Genomic DNA, 18,355 nt, shown 5'->3' with positions numbered 1-18,355 from the left:
AACCAGAATTTGTACACTTTATAATATGCTTTTCAAACTATAATTTGAATATTGCTAATGAACCTTCCTCTTTCTTCCCTTTCACTTTCAATGCTGGGTGTGCATCCATTCCATGAATGTTCCATGTGAAGTCAAAAGAGAAACCAACCATCCAAATTTGATCATCATTGCTTAGCATTTAAGAGTACATGTTACATGGCTCACTTGATATTATATTCACGCACGGATAGATCTAAAAATAAACTTAAGTACATATATATATTAATAACATAAAAAAATTTATTTTTTAGTTGACACAAATAAAATTTCAAGACGAACACAATTACTAAAATAAATAACTAATCGAAAGAAATTTAAATTTTAAGATGTTCACATGCTCTAAGTCGTTCTTAAATCTGCCATTGTATTCAAATCCCTTACGTCATCCAACTTCAGTGTTGCGCATTGGAAGCATGCATGCACTAAAACAACGGTTTAAATTCATTTCTCTTCTTAAACAAGGAAAGAGCTTGCAATGGTTTTCCAAGAGAAAAATTAATTCATGTAATAGAGTAGCTAGTGGGATAAGTATAAAATAATAATTTCGAATGCAATATAGAAAATAAAAATTATTGTATTATTAATAACAATAGACAAAATAAGAAAAACAATGTCCTTCGCAAAGGAGGAGATAAAATATAAAAAACAACAGGAAGAGGGCAAGCAATAACGTGAATGATAGTGTTTCAACTGTCTTTTGAATTTCTGGTATAACAATAAATATTAAAATTAAAATTGTTTTTTAATTTTTTAATATGTAATGAGTTAAATGGTGATTATGGTATTGTTACCTCCTTTTGATGAGAGTTGTTGATCGATGACGATCCATAGAAATAAAAAAATTAAACTAAATTCCTCCTTAAAAATAGATGAAAAGAATTCAAAAGAAAACACGGAAGTGGTTATGATATTTTATGTATATGTGACGGTCAATAATCTTCAATTCCTCTTGATATCCACTAATAGATTGAATGAGGATGATGGTTACCGACAAGTAACATTTCTTGTAAAAAGAATTCTGTCATGGTGAAGAAACAAACACCTTGAGATTGTTTGTTAAACTTATAGGATCAATGATCCATAAGTAAAAACATATTTGACAAGATCATGTCGCGACCCTTGTCTGAGTGTAGAATAATATTTTAAGAGATAATTATGGGATAGAGTAAATTTATAATACATTTTAAGTTTGATTTTGAGATAATATTTTTTTTTATAAAAGAGAAGATAATAACCTATATATTGTATTGCTTCATTTAGAATAAATCATTATAGAGTGGAAACGAATAAATAAATAGTCAAGTTTAGATTGAAAAAAAAATTAAATATGTAATTATATATAAATTTATATCTCATGTTAGATAGAGATGGATACATAATTTTATATTAAGAAACGAACTTCTAAATTTTTTATAAGATATAAACTTATAAAATTACAACTGAACAAAAATATATTTTCAAATAAAAAAATCTAAAATATTATCCTCTACCCCCACCAGTCTCTCAGTCCATCCATAGCCTTAGAGTTTAGGTTCTCAAAACCTTAATCTTCATCAACATAATCAAAGTAAAAGTACCCTATACAAATATTTAACCATAATTCAATACAATATTGTAGACATTTTTCTTATCATAATTATACATCAAATGCAAGCTAACAAGATCAAACGAACTAAAAAGAGAGAAGAATATTGTAAGAATTAAGTGATCTCGAGAATTACATGTATGCTTGTTGGTTTTATAAGTTTTACGTTTGAACACGTCGTTTACATGAATATTTAAATATTTATTAATTGTCGGAACCATCTTTCGGATGGGCCCGAAATTAGGTTTCGACTTGGATTAAACGAATTGGAGTCGCCACCGATCATTTATTTTAAAACAAATGGGTTGATCGGATACCCTATTTCTTACATGATTTGCGTCTTTCCAAAGATGTGTCGGATTCGGGAGTCGGTTACAGTCAAGGAAGGGTTAGCACCCTTGAACTGCCTTTTCGGTACTACGCAATTTCCAGTTGTCTTAAATTAAGAAAATTGTAATTTACAATTAAAAGGTAAAAATACGATCACAATTACTTACCTTAGATAGTTTTAAAGGTGTACCCTTAAAAGAGTCAAGAAACGTGTTAGATAAAAAATGAAAATAAAATAGAATAAAGAAAATAAAAAAACGACCGAAATAAAGGAATAAAAAAAAGAGTAAAGATAAAAATGAATACAATAAGAAAAATAAAATGAAAAAATAATGATAATAATATATACATAATAAACAAGTAAATAAAAAATAAGAAGAAAATACAAATAAATAAAACAAATGTAAAAAAGATAAAAAAATAAAATAAAGATAAGGAATAAAAAAAATGAAATGGAAGAAAAAAATAAAAAGGGTAAATAGAAATAAATAAAATAGAATAATACTAATAATACTAATAATAATAAAAACAACAAGTGAAGAGTAATAAAATAAAATAAAAATAAAAGGGTATAACAATAATAAATAAAATATATGTATATATATAATAATAAATATAATATTTGCAATAAATAAAAAATAAATGGAAAAATGTATATATATATATATATATATATAATAGTAATACGTATGGATAGATACTAGAGAGAGAGAAAAAATAATAATAATGGTAGGGAAATAAAATAAAATAAGATAAAAAAATATAATGAATATACATATAAATAAAATGTTTTAAAAATAATAATAAATTAAAAAAAGATAAAACAAAATAAAACACATAAAACATAATAATAATGAAATATATATAATAATAATAGTAATGAAAAAATAAAATATAAAAAAAATTGAATTTTTTAAAGCTCTTCCCCCTCCTCTTTTTAAATATCCGAACGATTTTCACAAAACAATCTCGAGATTCCGTAGATCTAAAAAGTTAGTTTCGAAAAAAATCCCCTTCGGCCATCAGTCTTTTGCGTTTTTGTGGTTTTACAAATCAAAAACAAAAAACAAATGACAAATGACAAATACAAGTCTAACCACCGAAAAATGTAAGGTTTTTTTACCTTTGTTGCCTTAGAAACTTTGCAAAAAAATGCTTTGATTGTTTCAAATTTTATGTTCGTATTTTGTCTATAAATTGTGTGTTACAATAGTGAGTTATAATGGTTATTTATAATGTTTGTGGATCCTATTTTTAGGAGTTTAAATCATAGTAAGACTCTATCATATTTTTAAGAGTTTGAATCCTAATAAAACTCTAATATTATGCTTAATTTTTGAATTCCCTAAATCGAGATTGTTAAAAGTGTTGTATCCGAAAAGAACTATGATGACAGTAATAAATAATTAAATTTTTAAAATAAATATTTATTTTATAATCACCTATAAGGATGTAGACGTTACATTAAAATATTTAGAAAGCATCAGAAAGTTGAAAATTATGAAAAGCAGGAGAAAGAAAACAAGGATTATAATAATAAAACACGTGCTCCCACCATACGGGAAGTGAAATGAAAGTTGAAAATCAGTCATTAGTTTTAAAGATAACGAGAGGTAAACGTTCGATGAGGTGGAGTCAATAAATTTTAAATTATTTAAATTGATAAGTTATATTTTATAATTTTAATTTTAGTTAATTTTTTTAGTTTAGTTGTATTGTTTGAGTTTTTATTTAAATTTAATTATAAATATTTATAATACTATGATATTATCTTATTTTAATTTAAATAATTTTTTATGATCATATATAATACATATATATTTTTTCATATTTTTTCATATATGATATTTATATATTATACACAATTAATTGATTCTATTTGAATTTAAAATATTTTTATCTAAATTAATAAAATTACTCTTTAGATAACAGCAGAGTAGTGGCGCTACACTATTTATGGACCTGACAGAAGGACGAGGGAATAAATGGGCCCCAACCAAATCACCAAACTTGAAATCAAATGCCACCCATCCATCTTTTACCCTTTTTAATACAATTTATATTTTATTTATTAATAATATATAACTTTATATAATATAAGGGAATTTGATGTTGATATTATTAACAACTTTAATATTAATTTTATTTAAATTTACTTTTAGTGATATGTAATTATTTAATTAATTTATGATGTATTAATATTGTTGAAAAAAAAATTTAATGACATTTCATCTATGGAACAGTTAATTAAAATTTTAATTTTAATTGAAATTATCTTCAGTTAAAATTTTGTGAGAGATCCATTAACAACCTAAATACAATTCGAGATGATTTTTAATTATCTGAATTCATTCTAACTCAGAACAAAATTTAAAAATAAATTTTGGGTTTGGGTCAGTTTTTTTAAAGGTGATATTCGGGTTAGGTCGAATTTGAATTTATGGTGAAAAATACCCGACCCAACCCGATTGACCCGAAAAAAAATATAATGTCATCTTATATATTTAAAAATAATTACAATAATATCTCTTTATATATTTTTTTAATTAAATCACTATTTTTATTAAATAAAAATAATAGTTTTTATTATTAAAATCGGGTCAGATTTTATAATAAAAATCAGGTTAGATTCGAATTCGGGTCAAATAAAAAATATATACTTTTCGAGTTGAATTGGCCGAAATCTAACCTATACTCACAACTGTCTAAAGATAGTCCTTTCTTCCAGGTGAGCCATTGTCGAGCTCTGCAGCAAAGTGTACGTGATTCGTCAATTTCCAGCTGATCAAACGAGAAGCCAACAAAATTGTTGATAATATGGCCAAATGAGTCTTTACTGCTGATGGCACCTTTGATATTCACGAGGCACCTTCTTCCGAGCTCCACGGTATTCTGCACAGAGACGTTCATGAAATTCCATTTTTCCCTTCTAGAGGCTGAATTTTTCCCTTAGCGTTTCATTTTCATTAAAAAAATGTTATTGAATGAACGAAAATAAATTATTGAGATTAATTGTATGAAATACATATATATTTATTAAAAAAAATAATCTCAATCGTTTATTTTTATTTGTCAAACAATTTTAAATTAATATAAAATTAAAAAAATTACAATATATAAGTGAATCTTAATTCATTATATATTATTTATTGTTTTATAGATATTAAATATTATAATGTAGAATTGTGGGTGATTGGTGGGGTCCATGTTTTGTAATCCTCCACCATGATAGAGTTAAATAAATAAAGAATTGGGGGAAGGAAAGGACACAAGAGAGTAGTAGACAACCAAACCTTTGTGTAAGCATCACCGAATATGCCAATTCGACGGTAGGGAGACGCTCACTTCTTCCACCATACCTTTTTTTTTAAAATCATCTTTAATTCTATTTTAATTATTTCTCATATTATATAGTTTTCCCCATTAACACATCTTTTTTTATTTATATGCACATATTTCCCAAAAAATCATATAATTTATAATTGGATCCAAAACCAATGGTCACCGATAGTTGATTAAACCGATGTGATATTCCGTCGTGGTTTTAATTAATATTCTATTCATTAATAATACATGTAATTTTACGTTTTTAATATATTAAATACTAATCTATTAACATACTTGTGTCCCAAAACGTAACTATCAATGTTAGGAAACATACGACGAATCTGGTCTATTGGATATTATTAAAACACTTGGCCTTGTTTATATCTTTAAAAGGGGCTATTATGGACAGATCTAGGGTGAGTGGAGGTGGTCATACCTTAAAATTTTAAAATTTTATATATATTTTCTTTATATTTTTATTAGTAATTTATTTTTTTCCTTAAAATTTCATAAATTTATATATTTTAAAATTTTATAAATTCTTCTCACAATTTAAATTTTGTACATGTCCATTACTGGGGTATATGACATTGGATGGTCGTGATTCATGATCATTGGGCAACACTTAAATTGGGCAGCAGATGTTGAACATCAATGGCACATCATGTTGCTTTGAATAAATCCCCCTTGTTGGACATGTCCCTATATCTTCTTCTCCATGCTCCACCTTTTATCCCCTCTTTTCATGAACTAAAAACACTCCCCTAATTCCACTCCACTCTTCTATTATATCTTACATCTTCTTTTTCATTTCTCTTGAGGCATCATGTCTCGGTACGAAGAGGTTGTCGGCGTCGACGAAAGTGGAGGAGAGAAGGGTATCATGTTATTCGGTGTTCGAGTGACGGAAGGATCGTTTCGTAAAAGTGTTAGCATGAATAATCTATCTCAGTTTGATCAGCCGCCTCAAGATTCTAACGCGGATGCCGGTTATGCTTCCGACGATGTAGTTCATGCATTTGGAAGATACCGTGAACGCAAGAGAGGTTTACTTTATTGTATTTTTTATGCTCGTTTTATGATTCATGTTTGTTTGTTTTTTCATGCAAAATTTGTTTACAGGTGTTCCATGGACGGAGGAGGAGCATAGATTGTTCTTACTAGGGTTACAGAAAGTAGGGAAAGGAGACTGGAGAGGGATTTCCAGAAACTTCGTGAAGACACGTACACCAACTCAGGTGGCCAGTCATGCACAAAAGTACTTTCTCCGGCGAAATAACCATAACCGCCGGCGCCGGCGATCTAGTCTATTTGATATCACAACTGATTCCGTACGTATACGTAAACTTCGTGCATCATGTCTTCCTAATATGTAATTATTTATTTATGTTCGTTTGTTTTTGTTGGTCTAAATTTTGCAGTTCATAAATTCAACCATATTGGAAGAAGATGTAGTCCACCGAGAAAACATTCCGGTGCCACCGCAGATGAGTGGTTTTCCAATGTCAATGTTTCCGGTAAGTTTAAGCACAGCTCCGGTAGTTTTAAAATTCACAGGAGAAAATAAATCCATGGAGAATCTCACGCTAGGGCCAATCCCGGTAGCAAAAACGTCCCCGAACCTTATCCGTCCGGTGCCGATTCTTCCACTTCCTCCATCATCAAAAATGTCCAATCTTAACTTAAACCAGAAGATCCAACTTGACCCTTTACCGCTATCGTTGAAACTCTCAACACCCTCCTCCTCCGATGAGCAGCCGCCGACGTCGACGGCACACTCGTCTAGTTTTCAGGCCATGTCAAGTGGGGATAACAATAGCATCATCAGCGTTGCTTGAAGATTACATGAAGAATATATGAGATACATACAGTAGTAAATCACCTGGAGCTGTATTATGACAAGATTGAATAAAAAGAAAAGATATTAGATTATTAATTGATTAGGTGAAATCCCTTGATTTGTACAGATATTATAACTTAATTAGAGGAGTAGTCAAAAGGAAAGTGGGGTGTCTTTGGTTTTGATGTTGTGGGTGATCGGCTGCTGTTCTTCTTCACTCGTCTGTCGTGGTTTCTTTTTTATGCACTTTTAGGTACAGAGAACTAAGAGGTGTTGGGTTTAATTATCTGTATTTGTTGTTTAAAGCTTTTTAAGAGATATTATCGTGTGATTTATTAATCGTGTTAGGTTGAAGGGTGTATTGTTTTCATCTGAAATTCTGAATTCGAGCTGCTATAGTCTCTATATATTATCAATAATTAAGAAATATTATAAACAAATATTATCTTATAATCATAAATTATTAAAAAAACAATAAAAACCCGAAAGAGAAGTGATTTTCAGGATAAAACATAACTTTATAGAAAATTATTATTTAATATATAATATATGTAAAATAAATTTTATAAGTTTTATTTATTTTAATTTTAAAATTTCAAATCATATAACTCTCAAAACCTAAATTTTAAATCATATTATTATTTTGCTCAACTCTCTTATCTCGTAGTACCACCCCTTCAAAGGAAAAATAACAAATTGGCTACATGATGCATCTCTAAGGAATCAAATAGCACAAACAAAGAAAGAGCAACTACAACAATACAATTAAGTACATCTGGACTACGACCTTTCTTTTTAGTGACTATATTTTTAGGATGCATTTGGCCGGGTATAATATAGGCTTCTATAATATTTTAATTTAATTTCAAGATTTAATATAATGTTTATATTTTTCCCCTTTTATTGACTTTAGATTATGCATTTAGTTTTGACGTGACAATTGATATGTAAAATTTGTTTTTTTTTGTTTAATTAGGTATTTAAATTTGATTTCTAGGTTAAATTAATATCTAAACTAGGTTTCATAGTTTAAAAATAAGTTATTTACCGCAAATATCAAATTAGACTGAAAAATTTTGGACATTATTTTGCATTGGAGAATCAAATTTAAGTATTTAGACAAAAAAATATTAAATATCAAATTAAACATTAGTACCAAATCCAAATATCGAATTGGATAAAAGAACTTACATATCCAATCATACCTTGTAGCCAAATGTAAATGCCAAAATATTTATTTACCTTTTTAGTTATTCAAATCTAAATATGTAAAAAAATTTCGTCTTCTATTTCATTTTACATTTCAATATTTCATCTTAGAGTTACAAATTAATCATTATTATAATATTATTTTTAAACTTTAAAAATTAAGAATATAATATGTTTTACTTATTGATGAATAACAAAACATGATATAGGCTGTAATAAATATAAATGATAATATAATATGATAAAGATTAGAACAAATATGAATGGTAATAAAATGTAAGTAAATGACAATATAACGTGACAGGGATTGAAATCAAAATGAATAGTAAAATAATGAAGGATGATAATAATACAGTGTGACAGAAATTGAAACGAATATGAATGATAATATAATATTTTTCTATTTTTAAGAATTCGGTTATTACTTTTATAATAAATATATCTTTAATTTAAAATAAAAAAAAAGTAATATGGATTGTCATGTACATAAATGGTTATATAATGAAAGTTAATGATAATATAATGTGACAGAGACTGAATAAAAATGAGTAGTAATATAACGAAGGACTATGATAGACTTCTTTTTTTTATTAATGTTAGGTGGATTATAAGTATAATCCATTTTAAAGATTTGTAAGTATTTAATAATAAAAATTTAAATATATTTACAGTCTTAAGTGCTTGAATCTGATACATCTAAAGATAACAATCATCTCTCTAATTATTGAGTATGAATGATAATATAATATATAAAGTATTTATCCCTCCATTTTTAAAAATCAATTACTACTTTTATAATTAGTAAAAAATATATTACTTTTATAAATAAATATATTTTTAATTTAAAGTATCATATTTAAATTTTCATACCATTAAATGTAAATTACAATAAAACGTACATGAATAATAATACAATGAAAGTGAATAATAATATGACGTGACAGAGATTAAAATAAAATGAACGAGAATATAACAAAAGTTTCAGTATCCGGTTAGATATTTTGTGAAAAATACAAGTATCATATTGTAAATACTATATTAAACATTTTGTCAAAATACAGGTACCAAATATGACATCCTTTACTTTTTTTTAGATTGAGACAATGGAGGATTTCATAGCATGATGCACTAATGGAGGATCCCATAAAATTATCATCAACAAGACAAGCTTTCGAGAATTCATGGAGAAGAAGGCTCAAAGTTAGAACCAAGCTAGCTAAAATTAGCCGCTTTTAGGGACTTCAAAACTTCTTTGGAAGCCAGTTTCTTCGCCATCTTCTTATCCGAAGCCGTCGATGTGTGCTTGAACACCCTACCATTTGCTTCCACCTCGATCGTAATCGAAGAAACGCCGCCGTCGCGAGAAACAACGGGTTCTCCTAGTTTATAATATTCCTTCTGACAGATGTCGTGCAGCTCTTTGACAGGGTGAACCGTCATTGTTTCGGGAGTGATCATCGGCTCCAACAGCGGCCTTATACTCCGGAACACGACGTCCTTATCGTATCCCGAGTCCACGAATATGGCCCCGGCGAGCGATTCCATCACGTCCCCGAGTACCTGGTGCATGCATTGTATTAAGTACAGAAACATTAAAAAGAGTTTACAACAATGACTTATGTAATAGTAAATGTAATTTAATAACACACCTTGGGGAAGGACTTTTGGGATTCCCAACCAAATGTATATTCCAACGACGATTCATGGAAGCTTTGGACAGTTTCTTTTATGTCCTTGTGTAGCTTCTGTGAAGCGTGGAGAATGTGCTTATGCAACCCGGTCTTGACAGCCGATAATGCATAGCAGTTGTTGTTAACCGACGCCGACCTCAGATCGGTTAACAATCCCGGCATGATGCCGGGATATTTATTGTAAAAATACAGAGTGATGAGGTAATCTAAAACAGAATCCCCAAGAAACTCCAGCCGCTGCACGGAAAAGAATTGACTATGGTCGATAAAGAGGAAACGATATGATTTTAACATGTTGATCGTATAGTGGATTATCACCGGACTAACCTGATAACATCCCGGAACTGCAGGAAGCATGTAAGAACCATGTGTTAGTGCTTCCACCAACACAGAGGAGTCTTTGAATGAATAATTTAGAAGTGACTCAAAGTACCGGACATTAACAAAAGTTTCTGCCTGCACTTCAAATCGTCTTACATACAGTATTTCCGGAACATCGGTATTTATACCGAGCCAGTTCATGAATGCTAAGGCAGCGGCTTCGCCTCCAGTGCTAAGATATGCACCTATAAGTGCCTCGACAACGTCGGCAACCTTTTTATTTTTCACCTTTCTTCTCCCACTAACATATATATTTTTTGAGTTGCAAAGAGTCTCCTCATTAAAAGTATAAATTCCTGAACGACAACCAGGAATCATCCAACTTTTTGGATCAAAAGGCTCATCACGGATAAATCCCTGCAGTTTGGAGTTTTTGAAGCATATTAAAAGGCTAATCACGGATGGAATTAAACAAATATGTAGAGGAAAATTTACCGGAAGCTTCTTGTTACATCCTAGGAAGCAAAGAGCTGCATTTGAGATGATTCTGTCCTTCTTGATACTGAGAAGGCCCTCGTGATGATTTTGATGTGTTCTGAATAGCTGCCGGCAAATGGCGTACTTCAGAAAAGAGTCGCCGAGGGTCTCCAGTGATTCCAAATGAAAACTTTCCAGGCACTTCTTGGTTGTAATTGCCTCCAAAACCTACTGAGCACAGTCGCATCAAGTCGAACCAAAGAGTAATACATAATATTCCTGTACGATGAATTCGAAACAATGCTAGCTTACCTTCATGGTTGGAATAGCAACATTCTGCATGCAATGATCTGGATGAATCATTCTTCCCAAGCTGGTAGCAAGGAGCAAAGACTCAATCCGATGCATGATCGATGGAACGAATGCAAAAGAATAAAACGTGCTGATCGATATGGGAGACACGAGGACATCACAAAGTTCAGGAGGCAATTCTACAAATGCATTAGTACTTGATTCTGCTAAATAAATAAATAAAAATCATTCACAGCCATCTTTCTAATCTGTAGAAGACAAGATGATAAGTGAAACCATACCTTTCTCCTTCTGTCTTCTGCACCTTTGAAGGTGATTATGTATAGGGAAAATGTGTCGTGCAGATAGCAAATAGACTCGAGTGAAACGTAAATGAATACCATGCCTGTAATGTCACAAGAGAATTGGATTACTAACATATTCCAAATCAATTCTTCACAAAAGTACTAAAAAAGATGCTTACCGTTGTTGATAATACTCTTTGTATGCTTCCATCACTCACCTTCAAAACCGAATTCGCATTTAAATTGTTTCGAAAACCATTGATGATATAGACATGGCCATTGTGGGGGGTAGAGACCAACGAATTCTCAATCATGCAGGTGCATAGCAGACCACTTTTGGTCTGTATCATACTACCATTACAGTTCTTGTGACGATTCCAGATCTTTTCGTAAGAAAACAAGACAGAAGAAACTGCGAACCAATCAATGGAAGGCTTCTGGTCCACGTAATTTGATGGAAGAATAAGATAATCAATGTCAGAATGCCCTGAAGTAAGGTCACACAACACCTCTGTCAACTTCTCTGCTTTACGGTCGATAAGAACTCGAAAAATGGCAATCTGAAACCTTCTACACACTATAACCTGGTCTGAATAAAGACTAATTGGTCCAGCATATTTCAAGTTAACTGTTAAACCCCTATCAACTTCCATTTCAAATCCAACACTTTTTTCATCAATTTCAAGCTGATTCCTCAAGAGGAGCATGATGTTATGAACCGAAAACTCGTATTCGAATTTCTGCTTCAATTCCATTAAGTAGCAGTCATACTTTGTCAGGGGCTCCTGTGAACCCTGAGTAACCAGCTCAGGTGGGAAGAAAATCGGTTGATCATCATTATAGGGTTCCTTTCCTACAAACCAAATAATTACATCAAATAATCTCATGCATGATCGTTAAAGATGGAGAAAATATAGGCATGCATTGTTATTACCAGTTTCTTCTACATCCTTTTCTTCCACAACATCAGGTACAAGGTGATCTGTTAAAGCACTGATTTGATGGAGTTGCTTGCATGCTTCAAAGCATGCCTTTTTCTTGAGGCTTTTACCGTTTCCCTTGACAGAAACAGTTTGTATAGGGCAACTCTTGGGTAGATGGATGGTGCAAATCCCCATTTCTTTGTCTTCGACATACCTCGGACTCGGTTTAAAGTACCTGGAGAGAACAAACAAACACGAAAACGAAACAATAACATTAAACCATGGACATAAGGATAATAATGCTCTAATTGGAATGTATGACGAGTAAATACTGAGTATTACTAACATGTCTGCAGGGAGACGTGAGCAATAGAAATATATCAGACCAACACTGGAACTAGGGGTCATACGTGCCCCTGTACTCGCAACAAAATAGAACTCTTCATCATATGAGTCATTAGTAAGAGGAGCACAATGATCGGATGCATGGCTTAATGATTCCTTTCTCATTACTTCTCCACAAGCAAGATAATCCTGCAGTCGAGATAGTGTTTTCGAATCCCCGCTGCAATGATTAAACCAGAAGCATCGTTAAGGACATAAATTATCTATAGTAGCACTAGTAATAGAAATATAGAACATTACCTCTCCACCATTAATAGATAATCTGAATTCTCCATTCGAGCATGTCCTCGAGACTGTATGAAACTACAAATGTTTGATGAAGGATCGAATCTGATGATTAGGTTGCAGGATTGGATATCCAATCCTTCTTCAAGAATTGAAGTTGCAACGATAATGTTAACCTGCAGGAACGGAATACTATTATTCAAATGCAGCTGCTAGAAAAATCATTATTTCCTACTATAAGTGACGTAAAAACATACTATTCCTTTACGGAATTCTTCTACAATCTCATTTTGTTTTGTCCGAGTCTGATTTAGCAATCCAGAGCTAGTTCCTGCCACGTATTTGGCCTTCCAGCTACCGTACTTCGGAAGTAATGCACTGAGTAGCGACTCAAGTACAATACTTGTCAAAACCCGCTGTACAAAAATTATGCATCGGATATCCTTGAAAGCCCTGCATCGTAGCACATAACAGAATATAACGAGCCGAAAGATTGCAAACCAGGAGAAAAAGGAGGGAGATAGAGTAAAGAGATTCAACTTTATGTTAACTGTATTACCTGTATTCGAAAAGAGATTCAGTAAGGCATAAAACTTTTGTGGTAAGAAACCCAGCATTCACACTGGCTTTAATATCATTACCAATGGTCCAGTCTGTACCTAAATGGTGAAATCAAAAAGAAAAGAAAAATAACTAAGAAAAATAACAACAAAACTGATTATCAACTCTACGAGGAATATACAAATACCAGATGGTAAGCACGCTTTAATTGCATGGAAAGCATCCGAACTGAAATTCCTAATAATTTTCTTAGCACACACTTCCAATCTCTCCCATGGAAAAAACTCATTTTCACATGACAAGTACTCTGCAGCCTATTACAAATGAACAGAATCAATGATACACATACGATACTTTCGCAACAATAATTAATTGTCGAAATAGGTACCTTAAAAGCCAACCAGATACCGAGCTCATTTAAACAGTACATTAAAACCAAATGTATCTTTGATATTTTTTTTCCTTGTAGACAATGCTGCAGAAGCTTCAAGATCCAAACTGTCCAACGAACATTCATGCTGCAAAGCAGTACATCTATTGTTATATAAAACAGAAACTGAAGAAATTTTCAATTCCTCACTGGTAAAAGTCTCACTCCTACAAACCTCATAAAAGAGAAGAAATTTTCTGCAACAAACTGTCAACATAGCAGAAAGTTTCAACAAAGAATATAAGTACCTTTACTTTTAAAGCATCTAGTCCCTTTTCCAAGTGTGCATACAAGTCATTTGGTATTTTCATATGCTTGTAAAACTTGAACTTTGGAGTTGAAAATGGAACAAACTGAGCAAGTACTGATTCACTTGTACATGTATATACCTTCAATGGAGGAAAACATACCATGTAAATGTTAAAATATAATTTCCCACCACTCCAAGACTAACTTGTAAGATGTGAAAACTGAAATTAGAACAGTCCCATAAAAACAGAAATGAAAAATCCAACCTTTGAATTCATAATTGTTTCCAGTTCATGGATCTTCCTCCAATAGCCATCAGCCGACCTTGGCCCTAAAATAATACAGAGGGATAAGATGTTCAAGTAATATAAAATAGAAACACAAATAACCAATAAACATGAAAACTTGAATGAATCACCTTTTGTGTTAATAGGGGAAGCAGTCATCCCAAAAATCCTAGGAAGGTCAGATACACCAGCTTCGAAATGACGATGATAGAATTCCTGTAATATAAATAAATCCTCAAACATAACTAAATTATATAATATAGAATTATACTTAGTTATCAACATGTAAAAACATAAAACATGTACAACATGGTGAATAGAAAGACAACTCACTCTCATGATAGAAGCATAAGGGTGCATTCCTTTAGCATGATGGCATTCATCCATTATGAAAACCATTATCAGGTTTATTTTGAAAAATCCATGTCGCAGTCCATTTAGTAAAATTTGAGGCGTCATAACAAGCACCTGTTTGTAAGAAAGACATGTTATTGCTAAGTTGCATGTACAACATGTAAGAAAGAAAGAAAGATGCACAACACTAGTTAACAAAAGAATCCTATGCCAGTGAATGAGTAGGTTCAAACCCATTTTTCGTACAATAAAGTTAATAATGGTTTTCACTTCACAGATTTTGCAATGACGTGTAGACTACTAACCCACAAGCCTCACTGTAAATCATCATTAAAATAGTATAACTACATATATCTTAAGGCCAACTGACAGCTTGGATAAACTTCTTATGGCTCCCTTTTTGACTGAACTGCCAGAGAATGTGTGACGAACTAGGGGCCTTAATCGTGAAGGATAGACCTTCGTATGCAAGAAACTATGTTGCAGGCTATATATATTAGTGTTTGATGATCAATAGGAAGAGATACATGGAACACCATAAAGCTCTATTTTATAAGTACCAGCATGTCAGACCAATGACCACTCAATATAGAAAAACCTCCTATTTTTATAATTCCGTACCTCACAATTTCTAATATAATTTCTTAGATTAGAATAAAGCGACATAAAATCTTGTGTCCATCCCGGAGATGTCATGCATCACAGCCATATCAACTAAATGATACATATAGAGAAACCCCACCTCATATGTCTCAATTTCTTTGTTCCATTTCGCACCATCCCAAAAGTCGACCTCCATATCTCCCGAGTATTTGCCCACTTTCAAGTCCGTATGCATTTCCAGAGCATCAGCTTACTAATTATTATGTAAAACAATGAGAGAAACGACAAAATTAAAAGCTTTTTAAAAAGGAAACACTAATATCAATACATAACTAAAAAATGTTATGCAATGCTCGCAATATGGAAATAAAAGCACTATTCTATCATACTCAAATTCAAGTATTCTGTAACAATATACATGGGACAGATACTGTTCAAAAAGTCTCAGCAACAAAACCTGTTCTGTTCTCCTGATTTTCTAGTAATGGTATGAATCAAAAGGGAGGATATGTAATATGGCATACTTGTTTAACCAGGACTACTTGGGGAACCAAGAAGACAGCAAAAAAGGACGAAGGCTTGCGAATGAGGTAGGCATAGTAGCGGAGAAGCATGATGGCAATCAGTGTCTTGCCGGAGCCGGTTTCCAGGTAAGCTATCGTGTTTTGGTTGATAGCTTTCTCTAATGCTTCAACCTGGTATCTGTTGCATAAACAAGCAAATACAGAAAAGATCACAGCTTTTGACTTTAGTTCTTGAATCTGACATAACAAAGGGTGACTAGAGAACAGAATAAAAAGAAAAGGAAGAAACTTTGTCCCACTTCATCAGCTAAACTATCAAAAGAAAAGAGATGAGAAGGAACCACCTTCTGGCAAACAAGAGAGGATCAGGATCAGCAAATTGTTGTTGGGAAATGTCTATCTCCATGTCAACTGGTTCCATGGCTTTTGTTCCGGGGCAGAAGACAAGAGAACAGAAGAGAACACCTGAACAAATATTAACACGAAGGAGTCGTTGTCCTCTTCCCTCCGTAAACTTGTAGACGAAGGTTTTGAGACTCTCTCTCTCTCTATATGCATTGCAGTTAGGTAGTAATTTTTATTATTTTCATTCACAATTATATTAAAAATAACTATTTTTATATAATATATAAAGTATTTATCTCTATATTTCCAAATAAATCAATGATTATTTTTATAAATAAACATTATTTTTCAAATCTCACACTAACCGAGAAAAATAACAATAAAACTTAATATGGATTGTAACGTAAATAAATGGCAACATAATAAAAATGAATGATAATATAACGTGACCGAGACTGAAACAAAAATGAATGGTAATATAGTAAAGGTGAAAGATAATACAACGTAGCAGAGATTATAACGAATATGAATGGTAATATAATAAAAGTGAATGATAGTATATCGTAATAAAGATAAATAAAAGTTAACGATAATATAATGAAAGAGAATGATAATACAATATGATTAGAAATTAGAATGAATATGAATGACAATATAATATATAAAATATTTATCCTTCTATTTTCAAGAAATCAATTATTAATTTTATAAATTAATATATTTTTAATTTAGAATAAATATTATATATATATATATATTTACACTATTCAATGTAAATAGCGTTAAAACGTAATATGGATTGTAATGTACATGAAGGATGATACAATTAAAGTGAATAATAATATAATGAGATAGAGACTGGAACAAAAATAAATAATATAATATATGATAATACAGCCTGACAGAGATTAAAACGAATATGAATAATAATATAATAAAAATAAGTGATAAAACAATATACTCAAAATTACAAGAAAACATGAATGACAATATAATGAAGATGAATAATAATATTGCGTGACAAAGATAAAACGAGAGTTATTTCATTTTTTTATCGTCATTTTATATCGATGTTACAATATCCATATTCATGAATATAATTTATTAATAATTTATTAATTAAATATTAATATAATTTTATGTATACTTTAGTCATAAACATAATTTCAATGTATGTAACTTTTAACTTATGCCTAATATAAATATAATATATATTATTAATAACATATTGACTTAATTTATCTTTATCCTTTTTGGTAAATTAGACTTATTTGCTGTGATTGCCCTTTTGGAAAGAGGCATGTGATGTCTGTAAAAAAGTTGGTAGAGAATGAACCTTGCAATTCATTACTCTTTTACATTTTCAGTGAAAAGACTGACATTGATTTGAAAATGTATGGTTTAATTTAATGTTTAAATTTACCTTTAATTCCATATTTGATATTTTTCATGGCATTATTATCTTAACAGCCCCATAATTACTTTTTTTTTGAAAAAATAACTCATAAACATCATTTCTTGAAAAAAAATAACCCCTAATCAATTTTTTTTAGAAAAATGTCTCATAAATCTTACGTTTCGCAAAAAAACGATTAATACCTTTGTGTTTTACGAAACACGAGTTTCATGTATTTATGTATCACTTATTCATAAATTAAATGAATTTATTTGAAAAGTTGATGGACCTCATATTTCGTAAAATGTAAGATAATCTTACGTGGATAGTTTGGGGGTCAATTTTTTAAATAATGTTATTTGGAAGTTGTTTTCTATTTAATTAATTATGAGGTTTATCTTTGCGATCGATGGTGGCACCAATCTTGATACTAGTTGTTGATAATCGGTATTCATTATTTTTCCTTTGCTTTATTATAATGAATCTTTGTTTTTTTTATTAATAATTTTATCTTTTTGACGCATCTTCTTATACTTTTATGACACATTTTTGGTTGTTTGACCATTGTTTTTGCTTATCTTTTTTTCATAGTTGGATTTGGCATCGTCACGGCTGATCAATATGACATTTATTTGTTA

General features: G+C 30.9%; 1 protein-coding gene and 1 pseudogene across 1 annotated transcript; one reads left to right on the top strand and one right to left on the bottom strand.

The window, feature by feature from the left end:
* Nucleotides 1-5,987: 5,987 nt before the first annotated feature.
* LOC120134356 (transcription factor MYB1R1-like) lies at nt 5,988-7,119 on the top strand. Its single transcript, XM_039150790.1, has 3 exons — nt 5,988-6,327; nt 6,404-6,612; nt 6,703-7,119. Exons 1-3 carry the CDS (start codon nt 6,108-6,110, stop codon nt 7,117-7,119), a joined length of 846 nt encoding a protein of 281 aa, XP_039006721.1. The 5' UTR covers nt 5,988-6,107.
* Nucleotides 7,120-9,487: 2,368 nt separating this feature from the next.
* Nucleotides 9,488-16,397, bottom strand: LOC120134435 (annotated as a pseudogene).
* Nucleotides 16,398-18,355: the final 1,958 nt, after the last annotated feature.

This window comes from Hibiscus syriacus, unplaced genomic scaffold (genome assembly GCF_006381635.1).
Source record: "Hibiscus syriacus cultivar Baekdansim isolate YM2019G1 unplaced genomic scaffold, ASM638163v2 tig00110597_pilon, whole genome shotgun sequence".
NCBI classification, from domain to species: Eukaryota; Viridiplantae; Streptophyta; class Magnoliopsida; order Malvales; family Malvaceae; genus Hibiscus; species Hibiscus syriacus.
Note: the sequence above shows the minus strand (reverse complement) of the source record. Positions and strands in the feature narration are given on the sequence as shown.